Here is a 23,976-nt window from a genome sequence, read left to right on the forward strand (position 1 = left end):
CTCTGTTGAGATCAAACTGAAAGTACTAGCACACGGTTGTGATTGTGGCCCTTGTGGTAGGTTGAGATCATGTACTACTACTTGGACAATCCGTTTCAAGCTTTCAGCTCAATCAATCCAGATTCGGGAGATCCCCAATTCGAGATGAATCATGACAAATCATCCGTGTGACTGTCACTTGTGAGGCTGTGAAAGATCCAAAAAGTTGGCTGCTTCTGCATCTGCTTCTGCTTCTGTCAGTCAAGCTTTGTACTGTACTGTGCTACAGTGCTACTAGTAGGTACCAGCCACATCGACAATAAAAGCTCCAGGCTCACAAGCCACAGCTCTCTCACACGAGAGCTCGAGTCTCACTCTCGTCGGCGACAATGGCGAGCGGCGGCGGCGGAGGAGGGGAGGGGGAGACGGTGCTGGTCACCGGCGCGAGCGGCTTCATCGGCTCGTGTCTCGTTCGCCGCCTCCTCGCCCGCGGCTACTCCGTCCACGCCGCCGTCCTCAACCCCGGTCAGTGCGAAGCCGCCATTACTGCTGCTTGTTTGCTTGCAAGGCGGAGGAGGTGATGAAGACAATGGTGTTGTGCTGTGCAGATGACAAGGCCGAGACGGACCACCTCCACGCGCTCGCCGCCGCCGCCGGCGGCGAGGGCCGCCGCCTCCGCGTGTTCCCGGGCGACCTCCTCGACGGCGCCGCCCTCCTCGCCGCCGCGCGGGGCTGCTCCGGCGTCTTCCACCTCGCCTCCCCCTGCATCGTGGACCGCGTCCTCGACCCCCAGGTACACCGGCCGGCGACTCTTCTCCTCTCGACGTCCGTACCGGCCTCGTCGGCGTCGGCGTCGGCGTCGGCGGGCTCCAGGCTCACCGCCTCCGGCCGTGTTCCCGTTGTTTGCAGGCGCAGCTGATGGTGCCGGCGGTGGAGGGGACGCTGAACGTGCTGCGCGCGGCCAAGGACGCCGGCGGAGTGCGGCGGGTGGTGGTGACCTCGTCCATCTCCGCCATCGTGCCCAGCCCCGGCTGGCCGGCCGGCGAGGTGCGCGACGAGCGCTGCTGGACTGACCTTGACTACTGCGAGAAGAACGGGGTGAGCAGTCTTGTGTCTTGGCATCTCCATTTTTCTTCCATTCTCATTGGAATTATTTGACAGTGTGCGAAGTGCAAATTGATGATGATATTATAACGAGTAAATTTCACAAAACTGCAACTGTTTGGTTAAAACTATCATTTTGCTGGGACTTTAGCAACGTGTTTCACAAAACTGCAATAATAGCAAACATTTTTAGCATAATGCTACAACTTTATCCCCTCGTGTGTGTATGGCATGCGGGTCTAAAATTGTCGAGCAAATAAAGTTATAGTTCTATGATAAAATCGGACACTATTGTTGCAGTTCTCTGAAATGCTTAGCTAAAATTAAAATTGTAGCAAATTGATACTTTTGACAAAATAGTTGTAGTTTTCTGAAATTTACTCTATTATTATTATCAGTTTAGAGGGGGGAAATAAGTTTCTAGCAAGACAAGAAAAGGCTGCACTCTCCATGCATGCCAGTGCTGTTTGGTGAGATGAAAATGATATCAATAATTTCTTTTACATGTTGCTTTCTGCATTTGATTCTCCTAGACCCAATGGGAACAAAATTCAGTCAATGATAACATGGAAAAGGACTGCAGAATTTACATCATGCAGCCCACACATCGCTGCAATTATATGAACCTTTTCGCTGGTTTCTGAGGCACGCTTTGGTTGGTTGTGCATAGGTTTGGTACCCTGCTTCAAAAACATTGGCAGAGAAGGCAGCATGGAAGTTTGCAGAGGAGAATGGATTGGATGTGGTTGTGGTTAACCCAGGAACTGTCATGGGCCTGGTAATCCCACCGACGATCAATGCTAGCATGGCCATGCTTGTTCGCCTACTCGAAGGTATGCATTTTGGATCAATCATGTAGCTGATCTTAACCATAGTTAAGTCTGAATAGTACTATTCTAGGACAAGTGATATTGTTTCCAATCAATGTGATTAATGTGTGGAAGAGGGAAGCTGATTCATGTGCTTGCACAAACTAGGAACTTATAACCCTCAGAAAGTATCAAGTATGTTAAGATTGATTGCTCTAGGTAAATTACCACAAATACTTGTTCCAAAAAAAAAATTACCACAAATACTGAGAATACTAGGAAGCTGATAGTGCTGCACTGAATATGTCACAGTGATTAGTATCACCAGAGAGTGAAACCGCATGTTTTGCTATCCCTCAACACTTGATGTAATGACATGAAAAATAGGCTTCTTCAGTTCAGTTGGCATAAAAGAGAACCGTTGATTCCTAAATGACCATGCATGTGCTACTCAAAAACTTCTCTTGTTTGATTCAGTGTGAGGGATAGAATGGCAATTTTGTGTGCCTAGAAATTCTTGATTGAATGGTTGCCTCTTCCAGCTGTGATTGCTACTGCAAGGAAACACCTAAACATGCTCACCATTGTGACAATGCAGGTTGCACAGAGGAGTATGCGGATTTTTACATGGGGCCAGTCCATGTGGAAGACGTTGCTCTTGCCCATATTCTGCTGTACGAGAACCCATCTGCATCCGGGAGGCACCTCTGCGTGCAGTCCATTGCTCACTGGAGCGATTTCGCTTCCAAAGTCGCCGAGCTCTACCCCGAGTACAAAGTGCCAAAGTGAGTTTAGTGGACTGTAGGGCCTGTTTGGTTCGCAGCCAAAGGTTGCCACGCCAAACCTTAGACGTACCTTCTTAATACATTCGGATGGCCTCCTTCGGCCTTCCCGGCAAAAACCTTAGACGTACCACATAAATCTCCAAATGCTTCCATGACTATATCAAACTGTGAATGATGCAGCTGCAATTGCAAATATCACTAACTGATAAATTATTTTTGGTTTTTGTGTGGCAGATTACCCAAGGAAACGCAGCCTGGGCTGGTGAGAGCAGAGGCTGCGTCGAAGAAGCTGATCGCGCTGGGTTTGCAGTTCAGTCCCATGGAGAAGATCATCAGGGATTCAGTGGAAAGCCTCAAGAGCAGAGGCTTCATCTCTTGATCCTTCTATGCATTAATCCTTCTGCCTGAGTAGATTACTCGTGTGTTAATGTGTTATTATGCCATTTTCAGCAAGCACTCTGTGTTTATGAATAATGGAAATGTGCAGAGACGCTATGATTGGGAATGCTCCAGTTGTTGAGCACTTGACAAATATATCATGAAATGCATGCAGCTACAATACAACAACGATACCCATGCTCTGAAGTCTGAAAAAACCCAAAGCACATCGGTGACAATGAAGAAAACATTTATAAAACAAAGCTAAAGATCGAATACGTTTTTCCCGTCTTTTCAGTTCACTCTTTTGCCTCATCTACAACACAGCACAATGTCTAGATGACTTCACATCTAGCTAAGCTACGACATTGGACCGAAGAACAGCTTCACCATCTTTTTTTTCCTAGTGGCAGGACAGATTGTCGTTTGATCAGATTGGTCAGAGGAGATTGCACACACCACAATTTAACCTATAGCCTGGTTTTCTTGGAGGAGCTGCTGCTGCAGTCAGGGCACTTGTAGTGCTTGATGTGCTCCGCCTTAGCCGGGGTTATCCTGACGCATTTGCCGTGGAACCACCGCTCACAGATGTCGCACCCGATCCAGAACTCGTTCGCGTTGTAGAGGCCACCGCAAGTTCCGCAGAATGTCTCGTTGTGTTCTTCGTCGTCGTCCTCGTACTCCTCTGCGACAACCCTGGAGCGCTTTACCTGCCCTTCGCCTGTTCTCTGTGTATTGTAGCTTAGGTTACAAAATCTGAAGTAACTGCATTTGAAGTTTCTGAATTTTGGGGGAGGGAAATACTAACCTTTGTTGAATGTTTGGATTTTCCGCTGCTATCGACACCAGACCTATCCCTGACGTGCTTCCTGTCAACCAATGCTTCATATACAGTAGGTAGATCATTGATCATGTTGAAGAGCCGCTTCCTGAGAAACAAAAGGAGCAATATTGTAACTCCCTCCAAGCGCATGGTCTCCAAAAAGTAACTTTAGCAACTATTTTCTATTATAATATATATAGAAATATCAACAAATATATAATTTTATTGAAGTATTTTTTAAGACTAATCTACACATATATTTCCATATTTTTAAGATAAATATTTTAGATAGTCAAAGATTTTAAAGTTTGACTTTACCCTTGTTCAAAATGACTAATATTATTAGCCCGGGAGAGTATTCAGTAACAGCCTAAAGTCAACATACAGTCAGCAGCAAAGAAACTACTCGTAAGCATTGCGGAACTTTTTTTTTTTTTGGCAAACATTGAATTTTAAGGTGATGGGGCAGATACATGTACATGAGAATAGTAACACACCATCATGGATAGCATGCCAAAGACGAGACTAAGTGACTAACATGTAGTATAATAGAGTAGCTCAGTAGCATAAACAGAAATACTATACATCATTTCTTCAGTTAAAATACACATCTAATCCTGAAAAATAAGAAGAAAAAAATGAATAACATAAAACTAAACTAGTACAGAGAAATACATTGATGTGGAAAACACGAGATTCTGGATTACGACCCTAATAGCATACCAGGACATAGCATACGCAGACTTCTTAAACTAAGAAGAAACAAGTTATCGCTTTTATCAACAGAACACCTCTGCCACAAACTATATGCGCAGAGTTGAACAATAAGTAAAGCCTAAATATGTTGCCTAATCCCTTTGATTGCATTGTCGACATACCAGCAGTAGACTATATTGGAATAAAAGTGGTAGGATTATGTCTAGCAGAAAATGTCATTATGTGCTCCTAAGTTCTAGATATAACATCCCATACCCGCAATTAGCTACAACTGTCTGTAGACAAATGAACAACGATGGGATGAACAAGAAAGCTGAAATAAGGGGCATTTTGATGCTTAACATCGATGCGAGCATCAAGTACTCCTTTTGTCATGACCTCATTGATTTATTCACCTTAGTAAAGAAAATTTAACTTCAGCACAGATACATCATGAAGTACATAAGTAGATGGAAAGCATATTTTTCTGGCATGCATTGTGTGCTAAACTCCACTTCTAATCTAAAATTTCTGGTAACAAATGCTACGAAAATCTTAGAATAATTTGGTCATATATGATATATCATGCCAGCTAAAATGCCAAAAGCTCTAAGAGGAGAATAATAGAGACCTACTTGCATAGCACTTGACCAAGGAATCAAGTAATGGCTTGCTACCTCTGTCCCAAAATAAGTGTCTAGATTTATGTATAAAAGTGAACTTATTTTAAGACGGGAATAGTACTATGTAGGCATATACACGTATTGTCATATTTGCTCCGTATACACATTACTCCTATATCAACTAGTACTAGTAAATGTACACCTTCTCCAACCACAATGAAATGGAGTAAGTTATGGCGCAGTTGACATGCCAGAAAAATGCAGAAATGAATGGCCCTTCATTTAATATAAGAGTCTTGTAGGTGCTACTTCAATCTTTAAAGCCTGCATTTGCTAGACTCTGCGACTCATTAAATCAAGTTCTGGAAAAGTTTTTCAATTCAAAAACTAAAATGGGATAGGATAGGCACTAAATTCTTACGAGCAGCTACCATGAATCAATATGAACCCTAGAGTATGAATTGATAATTCTATCATGAAAGAAGGGTAAGGATGTAAAACTCACATAGAACGGGCAGTACACTACAGCCAGCACATCCAGACGCATGACTCCAATTCACTCAAAGCAAAGAAAGGAAACAAAAAGAAGAGCACGGGATACATGTGCACATGCAGACACATGCGCCAACTGAAACAAAAATTAGACCATGAAATCGATCACGCGAATCCTCCTTCACCTAACAATCAAGCAAACTACTGTACCGAAAGGCAGCTTTGAACTGCACAAATCTTTCTGTCAGGAAAGAGACACTGAAAATTTTACTGACTTTCTTTTTTTTCCAGCCAAGAAATTGAATTCGGGGAAGGTATGCGGAATTGCGGATGCGAGCGAGTAGTACCGTTCGTTTCCGTTGAGCCGCGCGGCGAAGAAGAAGGCGACGGAGACGAGCCACGAGTCGGAGTGGACGGCGACGAGGGAGAGCCAGTCCCGGCGGTTCATCCCGTCGCGGGCGAAGTTGATGCCGAGCGCCGGCTCGGGCAGCTCCGGCGGCACCTCCTCCGCCGGCAGCGCCACCTCCCAGCTCCCGTTGGCGAGGCCGTACAGGCACAAATTCTCCTTATCTACAAAAGGCAAATCCGATCCGCTCAGTCCCCCCACCACCACCACCACCCGGATCCACCGCCGCCCACACGCACCCGGACGAACACCTCGCCGCGAGCGGAAATCGAATCCACCCCCTCACTCAACTCACCTGGGTCGCAGAGCCCGAAGAACTCGTCCACATCTGCACGGCAGCACACGAGAGACAGACAGACGCGAAGCCTAGCGTTAGATCTGCGCAGGGAGTCAGTGCCGCACGAACTGGAGGAGGCGGAGGCGGACGCGGACGCGGACGCGGGGAGACCTTACCTGAGGTGAGCGCGCGGACGAGCGCGCCGCGCCGCGCCGAGTAATCCTTGAAGATGTCCTCCACCGTCCGCGGGTTCGACGCCACCTGCGCCGCGGGGGCCATTTCCATCAAACCGCACCGACAAGCACTCTATCCCTCCTCCGGCGGCGAGCGGCGGCGGAGGAGCGCCGGTGAGCGGCGACGGTGCGAGGCGTCGCCGACGAGCCGAGCCGGACACAGAAAACTGGATTCCGGCTGCTTCCTTCGCTTCTTTATTACACCGGGCCGATGTAAAAGGGGCCCGGTTTTGTTTGGTCCCGACTCGCGGCTCTACCCGGCAGGCGAGATGAGGCTGACATGGTGGGCCCACAACCTGCGGCGAGTCATGGGACCCACGTGGAAGTGGGTGGGGTTGGGTAAAAGTATTGGTGTGAGTTGATGGGTAGGGGGAGCTATGTCCTATGCGTGTGGGCCCGGATAGGCTGCTGACCTGGCACAGATCGGGATGGCCCGTGGGGTTTTCAACCGGGTCCAATGGGGACGGAGGCCCGGGTTTATCCGGTTCGTTGCGGCCGCGAGGCCTTTCTTGGGCCGTCCGATCTCGCCGCCAACGGCTCAGATGAACCCGCACGTGGATCAGATCAGATCCGTTCCGTTTCAGCATAGAGGGAGAGATTTCAAAATGACGACTTCATTCAAGATTCAAACCGCGCCACAAGAAAACAACAAAATAGGCTGCTTGCAACTTGCAGAGATTCACAAGCATATGATGATACTACTTCACTCCACGACATTCCAGGTTTGAATTTTAAAATCGCGCTGAAGGAAACCAAATCCGCTGCTACTTCTATATGGAATTTGAATTCAGGTGATTAGGGGGGGTAAAAATACGATTGACATGTTCACCACAACATCGAGTCTGAATTTCAGAGAGAGATTAGCTGCCAGAAGCAGAAAAGGAAGGCCCCAGAATTCATTAGCTGAATGTAGCTAATTGTACTCCTTATAGCCGCCATGCCGCTCCAGCTGCTTGCAATGGAGGGGAATAGGATTTAAGATCTTGGCTTCTCCTTCTTCTCCTTGAAGAGGGCGAGGAGAGAGACGCCGGAGACCTTCACCACCTTGAAACGGACACCGGGAATGTCTCCCACAGCATGTCCCTTACGACCAAACCCAGCGATGAGCACCTCGTCCTGCATATCCCGAACGGAAAATGGTAAGAACATGATAAGCAACAAGAAAGCTCTGTATGGCAGCAGTTGAACATACATTTTCCTCGATGAAGTTCAAGCAACCATCGTTCGGCACAAAGGCAGCTATCTTCTTCCCATTCTTCACCAACTGAACACGAGCACACTTACGGATAGCAGAGTTTGGCTGCTTAGCTTCAATGCCACTGCAGATAAAGTAATGCATGTTGGTTATTGAATGTTCTTCAGAGCAAATAATTGCTCTACGTTTATTGCACTTACATCTTTTCAAGGACAATGCCCTTTGCATGAGATGAACCAGCAAAGGGTTTCTTCCATTCATTGCCAAGATGGCTCTTCTTGTATGCTTTGTCGGCCCACCTCTGGTTTCTCCTGTGGGTCTTGAGCTTGCGCCCAGCTCCCATACCACGTGTCTTACTGCAATTGCATCCAAGAAATATATGTAAACACCAAGTGCATCAATAAAGTTCTAAAGCTATACGTCAAACAGTTTCAACATGAGCATCAAAGGAACTAGAAATATTAGCACAGTGGTATATTAAGATGAGTGTAATTGCTTTTGTTCTAAAAGTACATAGGTACAACTCTGTCTGACAGATCACTCCATTGAAGAAGATTCAACTACCCAAAAGTATGAGACGAATTTTGAGGACTCAACAACCAGTTTACTGCAAGCATCACTCATGAACAACCAATTTGCTAAAGGGAAAGCAGGAAAAGAGATTCGACAGTGCAATTTAAGTTCGATCAGGCTAAGGGCAAACGCAAATGTCCCACCACCTCTAATAGTCGCCTCCAATTGGAAAACATTTCCCAAGGGAAACACTATGCGTCTAATATGCATCCACTATGCAATACTCCTACAAGGCAATAGCATAACAAACAGATGTATGCAACTAGATATGGTTGTGGTGACTACTACTTAAATCAGTAGAGCACAATCCAGCAGACAGAAAATGTTAACAAGCCTGCTATATTTACACTCCAGTGGAGTCTAGCCATGGAAATATTGAATTAGGGGTGAATGCTATGCTGATTGCTTAAGCCAGTGAATTGAGAGCATTTCATCAGAAAGAGTTACTACACCCATGAGATTATGATCCATATTTCAGCATATAGTGTACACTGCCGTAGCAAAACGTAAAAATGTATAGATTGCTAATGACTAGGGAGACCTGGAGGGTAATTCATAATTTCGAACAGCAACTAAATCAGCTCCAGCCACAAGAGGCATCTTATAGCTCATGGACACTATATCTCTCAATATGCCACTAAATTATTTGAAACTACATCAAACAAAGTCTCTGGAATGGAATCAGACAAGTAAAATCACAACAGCACATCGTTAGATGAACGAAATAGAATAAAACAGAAGGAAAAATCCGTTCTGGTTGGACAAATTGGATGGGACTCCTAACTTCGCGCTTGTAGACCTGAATACCCCAAAACACTATTCCTACAGATCTGACGAACGCTAGAAATCGCAAGGGATAGAGCGACGGCGATTAGATGCAGAGAATAGAGGATCCATTACCCCATGTTGGATCGGCGACGGCGGTGACGGGCCTGGAGCGGGAGTAGGGCGGCCGGCGGCGAGCGCGCTGGAGCAGGCGACGGCGACGGCGGCGGCGGAAGGGTTTGGGGGAGGAGGGGGCGGAGGGTTTTATATCCCTCCTGCTCGTTGATGCGGGCTTGCGACGACCGGTGGATTTTCCTTACGATACGTGCTCAAGTATAAGTGGCTTAGCTTAGGAGAGAATCTTATGGACCTGTTTTTTATGAGCTAAATGACCAGATATTTTCGGAATAAGTCCACTTGGACTCCCTTAAAAGTGACCCGAATCTAATCCATAACCCTAAACCGCAAAACCAGATATTTCGACGCCCGAACTATTGAAACCGGTGCAGTTTGACTCCCTTCGTGGTTTTGAAGGGCGGTTTCACTGACGTGGCGCTGACATGGCGGTGTTGACCTAGTATGTTTAGTTAACGTAGCGCTTAGGTGGCATTTGAATTAAAAACATATACGTGGGATCCGTGTCATTCACACACATTAAAACATTGTGGGACACACTGACATGTGGCCTCACATGTCATCATCTCTTTCTTCTTCCCCAACATGATCTCGTAGTTCTTGGTCTGTGAAGATGCGTTGTTAGGTGCTATATTTTCCCATCGAGGACGAACCTCAACCTGTGCTCGAGAGATAGCTCTCCATACATTGATAAGGGATGTATGGATTCTCGAGAAGAGAGGAGCCGTAGTGCCCCCGGACCGCCCGGATCCCACGAGTGAATAGAAAGTTAGATCTACATGGGATCTCACCTGAATTGCCCCATCTATCCTCCTGAGGAGAAGTTTGTTTGGTTTCAAACTCCGATTCAAACAGGAGGAGTACGCCATGCTAATGTGCCTTGGATGATCCACATATTCGTGTCGGGCACTGATGAGCACATTGAACTATCCATGTGGCTGAGAGCCCTCACAGCCATGGCACAACGACGCAATTATCAGGGGCGCGCTCTACCACTGAGCTAATAGCCCGTCGCGCAGGCCTCCCATCCCCTCTTCCTCCCTTCTCTCTTTCTTTCTCTTTCTCAGTCCTTCGGCCGGCTGCGGGGAGCCAGGGAGCACGGGCAGGAGCTGAAGCGGCAGCGGCGGCGGGAGCTAAAGTGGCGATGGCGAGTATGAGACGTCCACATCGCTAATCACCCACGCCGCCATTAGAGCAGCTCGAGGAAGGAGGAGGAGGAAATCATTTGGATATGGGGGTGGAAGCAGAGTGTGATAGAATAAAGGGGCCATGAAGTCCCGAGGAGGATGAGGCGCTGTGGCGGCTAGTGGAGCGGCATGGGGCGAGGGATTGGACAACGAGGAATTGGACGGTGACCGCCTCGGCAACTGGTGGGCCACCATCATGTGGCTCCTCCCCGGCCGCACCAACAACACCGTCAAGAATCACTAGAACTCCTCCCTCAAGCGGAAGCTCGCCACTGCCACCACCATGGAGGTCGGTGCCCACGTCGACGGCGGCGAGATCAACCAACCGTGCAAGTACGTGAGCCCCGGGCCCGAGAGCCCAACGGGATTGAACCGTAGCGAGCTCAGCCATGGCAGCTGCGGAAGCAGCGGGCAGGTGTTCCGTCCCGTGCCATGCCCCGGTGGTTTCAATGCCATCAGCGCCGCATGTCAGTGGCAGGGAGAAGAAGTATGACATGTGGGGCCCACATGTCTGTGGGCCCCACAATTTTTTATGTGTGTGAATGACAAACGGGTCCCACGTATACGTTTTTAACTCAAATGCCACCTAAGCGCCACGTCAACCCCGAAGACTAGATCAACACCACCACATAAGCGTCACGTCAGCTAAACCGCCCTCCAAAACCACCAAAGGAGTCAAATTGCACCGGTTTCAACAGTTTGGGTGGTCAAGACATCCGGTTTTGCAGTTTAGGGTTATGAATTAGATTTTGCAGTTTAGGGTTATGAATTAGATTCGGGTCACTTTTAAAGGTGGACTTATTCTGATATTTTCTTATGTTTTGAGGCCATAAGCATTAGGCCCAGTAAGACACTTCGATTGTGTGGACTGGCAGCCCATATACATGGGCCTTTTGCTGCCCAAAAAAGGCCCATAAACCATCCCTTCCATATAAGGCAGTTGCTTTCCAATCGGATTATGTAGGCATGACCGATTTTAAAAAGGAAAAAGTACAGCCCAGGTCCCTCAACTTGTCATCGAGATACAAAATCGTCCCCCAATTGCAAAACCAGATATCGGGCGTCCCTCAACTAACAAAACCGTTCGCATTAGGTCCCTCGGTGGTTTTGACCCCGGTTTTGTCTGACGTGGCGGCTGAGTCAGCGTGGGACCCACGTGGGCCCCACATGTCAAACAATCCACATCAGCCTCCTTTCTCTTCCCCCTTCTCTCTCTCCCCTCCTCTTTCTCACCCTTCTCTGCCTCTGACTAGGCCGGCCGGTGGGCGCGAGGCGAGAGAGGAGGAGGGCGGCGCCGTGGCGGCGGCAGCGACGGGGGCGGTGACGGGGGAGAAGGGAGGGCGTCGGCATCAGCGGCGGCGGCGACGTGGGAGAAGGAGAGGGCGTCGTCGTGCGGGCGAGGTCGAGGACGGAGACACCGGCAGCAGCCCGGCGGAGCGTCGGCGGTGACGAAGATGGGCCCGGGGAGGCGTAGCGAGGCGGGAACGACGTGGGCGTGCAGCGGCCGGGCGCGTGCGTCGTGGGCGAGCGCTGGGTGGCGGAGCTCGAGGAAGGCGAGGGCGCACCCGCCACCGCCTCGTCGCCCGGCGCCACGTCGCCGGGCGCCGGATCTCCTCTCCCGCCTCGCAGCCACCGCCGCCACCCGCCACCGCCTTTGCCTCCTCTTCCGCCTCGCCGCTTCCACATCGTCGACCTCCTCCGCTGGGACCTCGGCCTGTATGATTGTGTACTTGGATGCATCCAAGAATCCATGATTGGCAGACTGCGCAACTGATGGATAAACAAATTGAGTAAATGTCAATGGCGAACTTCAGACTAAGATAGCATAGCAAGTACCAAACGTCCATGTACCCAGTCGCCCTCATCTGCTCCCGCCGCTCCTATGATGGTGCCCGCGATGACGGTACCAATTCCAGAAGGTTGTCGCCGGCGGCAGCGACGACGGAGACGCACCGACGCGCTACAGCCGCCGCCGCCGACGGAGCTGCTCCAGGGTAGACGCGCTACCCCCGCCGCCACCGACGCGCGGACGCGCTATAGTCGTCGCCGCCGACGGAGCTCTCCTAGTCAGACGTGCTACCTCCACCGCCACCGACACGCAGACGCGCTACAGTTGTCGCTGCCGACGGAGCCGCTCCTAGTCAAACGTGCTACCGCCACCGCCGCCGCCGCCGATGCTCCGCCGGGCTGCCGCCAGGGTCTCCGTCCTCGACCTCGCCCGCACGGCGACGCCCTCTCCTTCTCCCACGTCGCCGTCATCACCGCCGCCGATGCCGACGCCCTCCCTTCTCTCCTGTCACCGCCCCCGCCGCTGCCGTCGCCGCCAACCGTCGCCGCTGTGCCGCCTTCCTCCTCTCTCGCCTCGCGCCCACTGACCAGCCTAGTCAGAGGCAGAGAAGGGTGAGAAAGAGGAGGAACTGAGGAGGGGAGAGAAAGAGAGGAGGGGAAGAGAGAGGAGGCTGACGTGGATTGTCTGACATGTGGAGTTCACGTGGGGCCCACGCTGACTCAACCACCATGTCGGACAAAACCAGGATCAAAACCACCGAGGGACCTAAAACGAATGGTTTTGTTAGTTGGGGAACGCCCAGTATCTGGTTTTGTGATTGAGGGACGATTTTGTATCTCGATAACAAGTTGAGGGACCTTGGGTGTACTTTTTCCTTTTAAAAAACACTCGTCTCCGTCGATAAAAAAAGAGAGCAAATTTTCTATATTATAAAGAGAGTCAGAGGGCAACTCAATGATAACACTAAGGGCCTGTTTGGCACAGCTCTAGCTCCAGCTCCATCCCTCCTGGAGCTGGAGCTCAGCCAAACAGTTTTAGCTCCACTAAAATTAGGAATGGAGCTGGGTGGAGCTCTCTCACAAAATGAACTAGAGTTGTGGAGCTGAGTTTAGACAGCTCCACAACTCCACTCCAGACCCAACTCCTGGAGCTAAATTTAGGAGTTAGAGCTCTACCAAACAAGCCGTAAGCTAATGATAAATTTGGTATTAAACACAAACTTAAAAATTCACTATTTTATATAATCAGCGTGCAACTGGTAATAATACCGAGCTAATTACAAATTTTGTAGCAAACACAACGTTGCAAATTTAAAACAAGATTTGGAGGGAGACACATCCCTCCAAACTTTTCTAAAAAGAAATTGTGAGAGCTCCAAACTTTTTTAAGAAGAAATTATAAGCATGTTAGGGATTGAACATAAACCTCAGGATTAAAACCATGCACCGTTTGCTATTGCACTCTGAAGTTTATCTCCGACCTTGCAAATTAACTATTATTTTATTGAGTGATAGTCATAGTGCAGTTGAATGGATAATACTAAGGTAATGACACATTTGGCTGCAAATCCTTCTTTCCATTGGTGCACGGCACCACAACTTCGACAGCAAAATTGACTTGAAAAACCGGGACTATTGGCACACATGGAGCACGCTAAAAATAGTATATGTGGTACGCTAACATGTACTCTAACATGAGTAACAGCGAACCAAACACTTGTTTAAAAACAGTACTTCCTCGTAATATAAGTCATTTTAGTATTGTCCATATACATATAGATATTAATAAATCGATACATATATTTATATCTAGATTTATTAATATATATATATATGAATATAAGCAATGCTAAAATGACTTACATTATGAAATGATATATCGACGTGTGGCCACGAACCAAGTACTAGTGCTATTCATGAATGATAATGGTCATTAGCTAATCCCGAACAGTTGTCCATTCTTTTTCGAGGACCAGGATAAGGTGGTTGAATAGCAATCCCCACAGTGAACTAGACCACGACGTCGTAAGGACGATGGCGATGGCCAGTGGTGGAGAAACCTTCTTTATTCCTGGTTGGTAACCCCTTTTAATCCCGGATTTTTAACCGGGAGTAGTAATTCGGGACTAAAGATAGGTATCTTTAGTCCCGGTTGATAACAACAACCGGGAGTAAAAAAGAGGGATCTTTAGTCCCGGTTGTTCTTATCAACCAGGACTAAAGAGAGAGTAGCGGGCAGTCCAGATGGTCCCTTTTCTTTTATTTTCTTTTTTATTTTCTCCCGAATCGAGTGGCATGCACATCCCCAAATCCCCAAATCAAATAACATCTCAACTCCACATCACAAATCTTAAAGTTACTCATACACACAAATCAAATACATCCTAAATCCTAAACAATACAAAAGAAATCAAATACATCACAGATTATACATCTCAAATCTATACAAATGTCCAATGAATCACAAAATTATACATCTCAATAATCACAGATTATAAAAAAAAAACGGCCGCTCGCTGCCGCCGGGCACGGCCCAACCGGCCGTCGACCGCCTGCCCGCCGCCGCGGGGCGCCGCCGCCGGGAGGCGTGGCCCCGCCGGCCGCCTGCCCGTCGCCGCGGGGCATGGCCCCGCCGGCCGCCGCCGCCGCGCGCGGCCCCCTACCCGCGAGGCCGCCCGGGCCGCCGCGCCGCTGCACCGCCTAGCGCCGTGCTGCCCGAGAGGCTGCCCGGGCCGCTGTGCCGCCGCACCGCCTAGCGCCACACCGCCCGCGAGGCCGCCCGGGCCTCCGCGCCGGCACGCCGCCGGCCACAAGGCCCTCCGCCCGTCGGCGCTCGTAGAGGAGAAAGAGGAAAAGGAGGAGAGAAGTTAGAGGAGAGAAGTTAAAAGGAGAGGAGGAAGAGGAAGAGATATGGAGGAGGAAGAGATAAGGCCAGGGAGGAGATAGAATATATTAACTGCTCCTCCTCCTCTTCGATCTGGCCTCGTACTCTCCGCCGCCCATGTTGCGCATGCCGATCTTTTATTCCGGTTGGTGTTATCAACCGGGACTATAAATAGATCTTTAGTGCTGGTTGGTAACACCAACCGGGACTAAAGATCCCGGGGAGGCCTGACAAGCCCTGACAACATTTGAACTGGGACTAAAGATGATCTTTAATCCCGGTTGGTGTTACCAACTGGGACTAAAGATCAAATATACCTGTTACCCTTTTTAACCGGGACTAAAGATCATCTTTAGTCTCGGTTTTTATTGCAACCGAGACTATTGTGGAAATAGCCCGACCGACGAAAGATGGTTTCTCCACCAGTGGGCAATTTTAACCATGGGATCTTATTAAAATTTTCTGTCATATATTTATTAGAAGAGGGATATAATTTTATATAGTTTATTTAAGCCCTCTTATTTATTAATTAAACCTTTCTAGATCCGTCCCTGTTTAAGTTTATATGTAATTATTAAGTTGACGTCGACTAAAGTGATTAAAAGAGTTTCACGCGCGAGTCGTTCGTGCGCACGGCACAAAACGCCGCTTATCCAGCTACCGAGCTACGTATTCGCTCACTTCTCACGTCAAACCTGTACATACGCTATACGGGTCGCCCTACGCCAATAAAAGCTTTTTCTAGAAACGAATAGCGTTTCCCCGCTTGGATCGATCGATCGATCGTGCACGTACGGCGGCCTCTGCACTGTCCAGGATCGGAGAGCCGGTACACCGTACGGCCATGGCACGCCATGGGCCGGCCGGGTACATAGCATAATTTTCGCCCATGTACACAGCTATACACGGGCCCAGTTATTAGACTATAGTAACAGTTGGCCTAACGTGTTGAGTTCATCAACGCGACGTAAACTTAGCCGATCGATCCATATCGTACACACATCCATCGATCTGTTACGAGTTACTACGAGTTATAATTTCGGCGCCGCAAAGCAGCATGCGCCGCGCGGCCGCGGTGAAACGAAGAAACGTGCGCCGTGCGCGCCGCGAGACCGCGCGCGGCGTAACCGAGGCCAGCGTACAGCCAGCCACGCGCCGCGCGCCGCGCGCGGCGACGGCACGAGCGGGCGGCTGCGCGGTGGCGCACGGGCGGTTTGACCTCCACGCTCGCGGCGCGGGCAGCGACTGCCACTGCACGGCCCGCCGCGGCTAAGTCCACTCACCGTGCCGTGCGTGATGGATGGATATACTCCACTTTGCCTGTACAAATGCGGCTAAGGCCATTCTCAACCCATGACACTAGAGATAATTTCTGTAAACTCCACATCATCAAGAAACTACTATTCCAATGTAAACATCACTAATCCATACTTCAATTAATGCTACTTATCTCACATGATGTCTTGAATGTTGTGTAGAAACCATGTCTCATGCAAGACATGTTTTCCTTCTCTTTCCTCATTTATTCACTTGCCACATCATTTTTCATCCTAGGTGATAGCTTATTTAATGCTATGGACACCATTCTAGTCATTGAGTTGAGAATGGCCTAAGGCCTTGTTTAGGGCCTGTTTAGTTTATGAAAAGAAAAATTTTGGATGTCACATCGGATGTCTGAAGGGTTTTTTCGGACACGAATGAAAAAAAAATAATTTCATAACTTGCATGGAAACCGCGAAACGAATCTTTTGAGCCTAATTAATCCGTTATTAGCACATGTGGGTTACTATAGCACTTATAGCTAATCATGGACTAATTAGGCTCAAAATATTCGTCTCGCGATTTCCTCCCTAACTATGCAATTAATTTTTTTATTTATCTATATTTAATGCTTCATGCATGTGTTCAAAGATTCGATGTGATGTTTTTGGGAAAAAATTTTGGGGAACTAAACAGGGCCTTAGTTCCAAACTTTTTCTTCAAACTTTCAACTTTTTCATCACATCAAAACTTTTCTACACACGTAAACTTTTAACTTTTCCATCACATCGTTTCAATTTTAACCAAACTTTCAATTTTTACGTCAACTGAACACATCCGAAATCGGCTGCGCCCGAGGCTGTACGGCGTTCGGCGCTTTCAGCGTGTTGGATGCCACAGGAGTTTTGATGCTGCCTGCCATTATGGCTGTCGCGCGCGGTGCCGTGAAAAATGAAAAAAAGTTGAAGTGGAGGGAAATGGAATTGTCTGGTGCACGCCAGTGTGCATGCAATGCACATATGGTTCGTTGCTGATTGGCCACTGGTGTAACGTAGCCTAACTAATCTTACCCGGTGCACTTTTCCGCGTTGTTGTTGCTGTTGTTGATTCCTGATTGTGGCTGTCAAATCCAACGTGCACGGTCTGGACCGTGCTCCCTCTCCCGGCTGCGCGCTTGGCTGGTGGCCTCAAATGGCTAAACTATCCAACAAGAGGGTACGGTTGTTCCCTTTTTTACGATAAAGAAAACCTGTTCTGCGATGAAGATATTTATAAGTTTATTTGGTTTTAGCTACTAGTACGATAAGATATGAATGGCCATGTGTCCCATACACTATACACTGTCTGTTTTAGGAATACATCTTATAATACTTATTATATGGTGTTAAATATTGCTATGTATATTATAAAAAGGTTTCATTATTGTTCAATAGACTTATACTTTGACTTTTTTTATATGGTTCACTTTACTTTACCCTACCACCATGTAATAACATATCGGAAGCTCTAAAGAACGTTTAGAATATTCCACATGTAGTCTTTGGTTTACATGATTTGTAAATCACATCACTCACTTATACTTTTATACTTTTATAGTACATTCACGAATAAAGTAATATCGCACGAGTCATATAACCACCTTGACAACGTCCTTCATTTTATAATAACAATTCACCTGACACAACTAGTACACAACAAATCTAGCCTATGACTATATATAAAGTAACGTCTTAAAAAAAAACTCAACCCAAAGCCTAACTATCATCCGGATTATTAATATGCTATAATTAACGTCAGAATCTGCCGACTTTGAATAAACTAACACCCATGTGGTGTCCTATTTGTCGCATACAAAATCGCCCCAATTGGGTACAGTAGTTCTTTATCGAGTATAAGCGCCTAGAAAAACCCACGCAAATGCAAGCCCGCTCATCATCGTCTCTCTCCCAAAGGACCAGAGGTTGGGGACTTGGGAGTGGAGACCGGCCATCTCCGGCGAGCCGATCGCCGTGCGACACGTTAGCCACCGCCGCCGTCCCTACCACCGGAGGCGTCCGCTGCGCGTGTGGCCGTAGCGAAATTCTAATCCCCTGTGCGATAGTTTCTCATCTCCTCCCTGAGATACCCTCCTCCGCCACTTCGACGTCCCATCCATCTCTCTCTATTTCCTTTTCTCCCACTGCTCCCCACCTCTCTCTCTCCTCCTCCTCTTCTTCTTCATCCAACCCCCCATGGCGACCACCACCTGGTGCTGTGGTTGCTGCTGCTCCTGCCTCGCCACCGCTCGAAGCCGGTGAGTGAGTCGTCGTCAGTCGAGGCGCCAACGATCGAGCTGAGCTATAGCCAGGGTGAAGCAGAAGGCGAGGAGAGTTGGTGGTGAGTTGAACTCGATCGAAGTCGGAAGAGCGAGAGAGGGTGGAAGTGTTTGGTTGGGTTGCCGGTGTGGTGAGGATTGGAGATGGTGTTGGATCTCAATGTGGAGTCGCCGGAACGGTCCGGCACGTCGAGCTCCTCGGTGCTAAACTCCGGGGACGCCGGAGGCGGCGGTGGCGGTGGCGGTGGCGGAGGATTATTCCGGTTCGACCTCCTTGCGAGCAGCCCCGACGACGACGAGTGCTCCGGGGAGCAGCATCAGTTGCCGGCCGCCTCGGGGATCGTGACGCGTCAGCTCCTCCCGCCTCCGCCTCCCGCGGCGCCGTCGCCGGCGCCGGCGTGGCAGCCGCCGCGCCGCGCGGCGGAGGATGCCGCCCTCGCGCAGCGGCCGGTGGTCGCGAAGAAGACGCGGCGCGGGCCGAGGTCGCGGAGCTCGCAGTACAGGGGCGTCACCTTCTACAGGAGGACCGGCCGCTGGGAGTCGCACATATGGTAATTAATCAATCAACTAATCATCAACTGATTAATCCACATCCGTGTCTAGCTGATTACCGCCATTAATCCCTCGCTTTCTTCCTCCTAATCTCTGCAGGGATTGCGGGAAGCAAGTCTACCTAGGTGATGAGCAATTCAACTAATTATCAGTTTCATTAGTTGCTGTGAATTCGATTGCTGGCTATATCTCTCTATCTTGTAGTATTGTGCTAACGCTGATGAAATTTATCATCAGGTGGTTTCGACACGGCGCACGCGGCAGCAAGGTGATGTATTAATTAAGCTCGATCGCGTGAATGGAATTAATTAACCTTGTTGGATTAACTGGTAATCATATTGATTCATCGAGGTTGATGTACTTGTTGCTAAATTTGCATCGATCGATCATGTTTACGCAGGGCTTACGATCGCGCTGCGATCAAGTTCCGGGGCCTGGAGGCTGACATCAACTTCAACCTGAGCGACTACGAAGACGATCTGAAGCAGGTGATCTAGATATATGATTACATACTAATCGTAGTATGATACTCCATGCTAGCTAGCTAGCTCGTCTCGACCTTTCGATCTCATGTGAGTGAACTGAGCTGGGTTGCTGCAGATGAGGAACTGGACCAAGGAGGAGTTCGTGCACATACTCCGGCGACAGAGCACGGGATTCGCGAGGGGGAGCTCCAAGTTCCGCGGCGTCACGCTGCACAAGTGCGGCCGCTGGGAGGCACGCATGGGCCAACTTCTTGGCAAGAAGTAAGCTTAATTAGCTAGCTAGCTAGTGATCCCCCTTCATCAATACTTCAATTTCACAACCGTATAATTAGGAGTGACAAACGAAAGTACAGATGTGAGATGTTCAGGTTAGGAATGATAATGAGTTTAAGCTAATTAATTGAGTCCATGGCCATGCTAGTGTGACACAAGTTGTTTCCGGTTGGGGCGTCTTAATATGATTCGGGTGAGAGGTCCACATCTCCAATTCTCAGTGCATCAATTCGCAGCCAATATTGGGGAAAACACATGTACTTTCTCAGCTGGAGAGACAGTATTGTCATCAAAGAGTCTAGCTAGCAGTTAGGCATGTACTACGCTTTTCTGATCTGAAGTGGTCTCAGAATTCAGAAATATCTTCTTGCAGGTACATATACCTTGGGCTCTTTGACACCGAAGTTGAAGCTGCAAGGTACTATTCCTTTGATGAAGTGACATGCATGACGAGTCATGAACTTCCTGGTTTCTCGCTCACTTTCGATTCATGTCTGGTTGAATTTGGTAGAGCATATGACAGGGCAGCTATTCGCTTCAATGGGAGGGAAGCTGTTACCAACTTCGAGCCTGCATCCTACAATGTGGATGCTTTACCAGACGCCGGAAATGAGGGTACTACAATCAGTCTCACCATCGAATTTTCCGTTTCAGCTGAAGCACACCAAACACCATTTCTCATAGCCATCACTGTTTTTTTCTTTAGCAATTGTTGATGGCGATCTTGATTTGGATTTGCGGATTTCGCAACCTAATGCGCGTGACTCCAAAAGCGATGTCGCCACAACTGGCCTCCAGTTAACTTGTGATTCCCCTGAATCTTCAAATATTACAGTCCACCAGGTAATGCCGTAATGCTTATAGAAAGTAATAAATTCTCAATTCTGTTTTTAGTTTCAATTTTTTTTCCTGTTTTTATGATTTTCTCTGCAAGTATATATCTGTCGAAAAAAAGTGCATGCAAAAAAAAAAAATGGTAGTAGAATGGAAACAACTGTAGCTTTCTCTTATCCATGTAACCTCCTATAAAGATGGACTGTACTTCTTGTTTTTATCGGTACGTTGTCGATGATCCAAGTTCTGAAAGACCGGATATTATAACGTTTGTTTAACCTTTTGGCGTTGCTGTAGCCAATGGGCTCGTCTCCCCAATGGACTGTGCATCACCAAAGCACACCACTGCCCCCTCAGCATCAACGTTTGTACCCATCTCATTGTCTTGGCTTCCTCCCGAACCTACAGGTATTATTATCAACACCCCTTGCTTACCAATTCTAATGGGTTTGTCAAATAAATTATCGTTAACGAGCTTAGGATTCTATAACTGAATACTATGCTTTCTGCCTTAAGAACAGTCATCTAGCAAGTTCAAACATTACTTTTTACTACCTTTGTTAGTACTTCTACCTCGAGTACAGGTATTTATCTGCAGCTATTAGTTGTTAGATACCGTTTCCCTTGTGAATTCTGATGGGTAGATAAATACCTGAGTATTTCGTCAGGTGGTTCTGTCAGCATGATTTTTTCTTTGAAAAAGCATTCCAGTATTACAGTTCTGATATAACTTCAAGTTAGTACACTGATCACCTGGCGCAGCTTTTAACCCTCAAGATGCTCTAGATTCAGATACTGTTTAAAAGCTTGCACGGCTCTGAGTGATCTACTATATCTTGCTTTTCCATCCTTTATATTGCTGGCTGCTGGCACACTGCACGCATGCATAACTAAGGTTAATGTAACGAACAACCAATCAATTGTGCCATCTGTTCCTTTTGAAATTTTTATTTAGTTAGAATATGTACTGTTCCAACTGCAGGAGAAGCATTATAGCATTAAGAATCCTATGCTGTGATAGCATGAAAGATACAGTGCAATGTGAAAAAAAAAAAGCTCATATAGATGATTGCTCTGTTGCAAATTGCAATGGAACTGCAGGAGAGGCCAATGGACAGAAGGCCTGAGCTGGGTCCCATGCCGTTCCCAACACAGGCTTGGCAAATGCAGGCCCCTTCTCACTTGCCATTGCTCCACGCTGCAGCATCATCAGGATTCTCTGCCGGCGCCGGCGCCGGCGTCGCCGCCGCCACCCGCCGGCAGCCGCCGTTCCCGGCGGATCACCCCTTCTACTTCCCGCCAACCGCCTGACAGACCATCGCGGTTCACGTGTTTGCACGGCGTTCGACTTCGGATCGATCGCCTTGCCGGTGAAACACCATTAACTGTTCTTGCAAATTTATATACAGTATTAAGGCAGTGAGGTAGTACTAGCCAGGTGCATTGACACCCACAGCTCATTGATCTCTCTGTCTTCTCCGTGTTAATACTGCTGCTACTGTACGTATCGTGCCATGAATATAATTAATGAATTCATCATGGGCATGGAGCTTGACAAGTTGTGCTCATTCATGTGTGACTGACATGTTTGGCCGGGTGAAACCGAGTACTCCGTCGGTCCCAGAATATAATAAATTTTAGAATTAGACATGGTTATTAAGAAAATAGATAAAAGTAAGTGGTGGAGGATTATGATTGGATGGGTAGTGGAGGTAGGTGAGAAAAGTGAATGGTTGAAGGTTGTGATTGGATGGGAATATAATGTTGGTAGAGAAATTATTATATTTCAGGACAAATTTTAAGATTTAAAAGTTACTCTCTTCGTCCCATAATATAAGGGATTTTGAGTTTTTGTTTGCAACGTTTGACTACTTGTCTTATTCAAGTTTTTTTGAAATTATTATTTATTCTATTTGTGACTTACTTTATTATCTACAGTATTTTAAGCATAAATTTTTGTTTTGTATATTTATAAAAAAATTGAATAAGATGAGTGGTCAAATATTACAAACAAAAATTTAAAATCCCTTATATTATAGGACGGAGGGAGTAGTTGTTATATTTTGACACGTACAGAGCACTCTCCAGCTACCAGCTGACGGAGATTGTTTGGTTTAGGGGAGAAAGGAGAAAGAACTCTGATTGATGGGGCTGTGAAACGCAGCGCTACTGTCAGAGTTAAGTCAGCACAGTGCAGTGAAAGCTCTTCGGGTATCATCGTCGTCTTGCGCAGCTAGCACTAGGAGCCTAGGACAGCGCTGTTGCATCGTCGCCGCTGGCAATGGCCTATACTCGGCCTACTAGACGCCTACTGACTGGTAGTGTAGCACACGGTGCGTTCTCCGCAACTCCCTCATTTTTTAATGAACATGTTTTCGTGCGTTTTCTAATATATTCTCTCCCTTTTTTTAATGTTTTTAAGTTTCTTAAAAAAGAAATCAAATAAATCTGTTTTTCAAGTTTAATCATATTTCTCGTACTGCGGTGGTAAAAGAGCAAAAGTTAAATGAGATATCAAAACGGAGCATAAGCATGTGTTATTTGGATACCTTTCCTAACTTCACTCACTCGTCTTTTGAGCATAGGTTTTCCAAATTATTAAATATTTTTCTATAAAAAATTATATATATATTTTAAAATAATCGTATTAATTTATTTTTCAAGTTTTTTAAAATTAATATTTAATTAATCGTGTGCTAATAAGGTATGTGGAAAATAATCAGTTCCCAACAAAAAAAACGAACACAACTAAGGTGTGTTCTATGTTGGAAATTTTCTCTCTTATTTTTATTTTTAAAAAGAAAATCTTTTATAAAAAAAGTACTTGTAAAAATTATATTTATCCATTCTCTTATTTTTATGACTAATATTTAATCAAACATGCGTTAATAAAACCATCCCATGCATGCTGCTCTCGCTCGCCGCTGCTTTTATCGGCCAATGACTGGGGAGAGCACCACAGTACTGCGGCCAGCCGGCGTCGACGTCGGCGCCCTCCTCCCCGGCCGGCTTTCTCTTCGGCATATGCTCCGGCCTCCGGCTACGCGTGCATGCATGCATGGGATTCCCGCACTACTCCTACTCGGTCCCGACTTCCGAGGCGCGCGACAATGGCGAGGGCTAGTA

At 47.5% G+C, this 23,976-nt stretch overlaps 4 protein-coding genes across 6 annotated transcripts; 2 read left to right on the forward strand and 2 right to left on the reverse strand.

The window, feature by feature from the left end:
- The first annotated feature begins 120 nt into the window (after positions 1–120).
- LOC127768486 (phenylacetaldehyde reductase) lies at positions 121–3,244 on the forward strand. The gene is made up of 6 exons (XM_052294075.1): positions 121–504; positions 588–772; positions 889–1,077; positions 1,754–1,916; positions 2,491–2,677; positions 2,912–3,244. Exons 1-6 carry the CDS (start codon positions 369–371, stop codon positions 3,054–3,056), a joined length of 1,005 nt encoding a protein of 334 aa, XP_052150035.1. The 5' UTR covers positions 121–368; the 3' UTR covers positions 3,057–3,244.
- A 44-nt stretch (positions 3,245–3,288) lies between these two features.
- On the reverse strand, positions 3,289–7,202 carry LOC127768481 (PHD finger protein ALFIN-LIKE 3). 2 transcript variants are annotated; one of them, XM_052294069.1, is made up of 5 exons: positions 6,549–7,202; positions 6,391–6,473; positions 6,037–6,259; positions 3,864–3,984; positions 3,289–3,783 (listed from the first exon to the last, which is right to left on the reverse strand). In XM_052294069.1, exons 1-5 carry the CDS (start codon positions 7,190–7,192, stop codon positions 3,526–3,528), a joined length of 1,329 nt encoding a protein of 442 aa, XP_052150029.1. In that variant the 5' UTR covers positions 7,193–7,202; the 3' UTR covers positions 3,289–3,525. The 2 variants fall into 2 exon arrangements, with proteins under 2 accessions (XP_052150029.1, XP_052150030.1); XM_052294070.1 differs by having other exon boundaries at positions 6,391–6,423; positions 6,549–6,774.
- Positions 7,203–7,348: 146 nt separating this feature from the next.
- On the reverse strand, positions 7,349–9,438 carry LOC127768487 (40S ribosomal protein S23). The gene is made up of 4 exons (XM_052294076.1): positions 9,274–9,438; positions 8,001–8,156; positions 7,798–7,924; positions 7,349–7,721 (listed from the first exon to the last, which is right to left on the reverse strand). The coding sequence occupies exons 1-4, from the start codon at positions 9,276–9,278 to the stop codon at positions 7,581–7,583; spliced, it is 429 nt and encodes a 142-aa protein (XP_052150036.1). The 5' UTR covers positions 9,279–9,438; the 3' UTR covers positions 7,349–7,580.
- An 8,860-nt stretch (positions 9,439–18,298) lies between these two features.
- On the forward strand, positions 18,299–22,732 carry LOC127768678 (APETALA2-like protein 2). Of its 2 annotated transcripts, none has more exons than XM_052294305.1 (10): positions 18,299–19,257; positions 19,358–19,383; positions 19,496–19,526; positions 19,659–19,746; positions 19,859–20,004; positions 20,390–20,434; positions 20,540–20,631; positions 20,723–20,859; positions 21,148–21,258; positions 21,952–22,732. In XM_052294305.1, the coding sequence occupies exons 1-10, from the start codon at positions 18,851–18,853 to the stop codon at positions 22,159–22,161; spliced, it is 1,293 nt and encodes a 430-aa protein (XP_052150265.1). In that variant the 5' UTR covers positions 18,299–18,850; the 3' UTR covers positions 22,162–22,732. The 2 variants fall into 2 exon arrangements, with proteins under 2 accessions (XP_052150265.1, XP_052150264.1); XM_052294304.1 differs by having other exon boundaries at positions 18,300–19,257; positions 20,528–20,631; positions 21,952–22,729.
- Positions 22,733–23,976: the final 1,244 nt, after the last annotated feature.

The sequence above is a fragment of the Oryza glaberrima genome, chromosome 3 (genome assembly GCF_000147395.1).
Source record: "Oryza glaberrima chromosome 3, OglaRS2, whole genome shotgun sequence".
Lineage (NCBI taxonomy): Eukaryota > Viridiplantae > Streptophyta > Magnoliopsida > Poales > Poaceae > Oryza > Oryza glaberrima.

What these genes read in the sequence shown, in the direction of transcription:
- LOC127768486 (XM_052294075.1), top strand. Translation starts at nt 369, where the DNA reads ATGGCGAGCGGCGGCGGCGGAGGAGGGGAGGGGGAGACGGTGCTGGTC. An exon ending in CGCCGCCGTCCTCAACCCCG is followed by an intron (nt 505 to 587) that starts GTCAGTGCGAAG and finishes TGTGCTGTGCAG; the next exon opens with ATGACAAGGCCGAGACGGAC. An exon ending in ACCGCGTCCTCGACCCCCAG is followed by an intron (nt 773 to 888) that starts GTACACCGGCCG and finishes CGTTGTTTGCAG; the next exon opens with GCGCAGCTGATGGTGCCGGC.
- LOC127768481 (XM_052294069.1), bottom strand. Translation starts at nt 7,192, where the DNA reads ATGCTGAAACGGAACGGATCTGATCTGATCCACGTGCGGGTTCATCTG. An exon ending in CTTCGGGCTCTGCGACCCAG is followed by an intron (nt 6,260 to 6,390) that starts GTGAGTTGAGTG and finishes TGCCTTTTGTAG; the next exon opens with ATAAGGAGAATTTGTGCCTG. An exon ending in CGGCTCAACGGAAACGAACG is followed by an intron (nt 3,985 to 6,036) that starts GTACTACTCGCT and finishes TTTGTTTCTCAG; the next exon opens with GAAGCGGCTCTTCAACATGA.
- LOC127768487 (XM_052294076.1), bottom strand. An exon ending in GGCATTGTCCTTGAAAAGAT is followed by an intron (nt 7,925 to 8,000) that starts GTAAGTGCAATA and finishes CTTTATCTGCAG; the next exon opens with TGGCATTGAAGCTAAGCAGC. An exon ending in TGAACTTCATCGAGGAAAAT is followed by an intron (nt 7,722 to 7,797) that starts GTATGTTCAACT and finishes CGGGATATGCAG; the next exon opens with GACGAGGTGCTCATCGCTGG.
- LOC127768678 (XM_052294304.1), top strand. Translation starts at nt 18,851, where the DNA reads ATGGTGTTGGATCTCAATGTGGAGTCGCCGGAACGGTCCGGCACGTCG. An exon ending in CGGGAAGCAAGTCTACCTAG is followed by an intron (nt 19,384 to 19,495) that starts GTGATGAGCAAT and finishes ATTTATCATCAG; the next exon opens with GTGGTTTCGACACGGCGCAC. An exon ending in ACCAGACGCCGGAAATGAGG is followed by an intron (nt 20,632 to 20,722) that starts GTACTACAATCA and finishes TTTTTTCTTTAG; the next exon opens with CAATTGTTGATGGCGATCTT.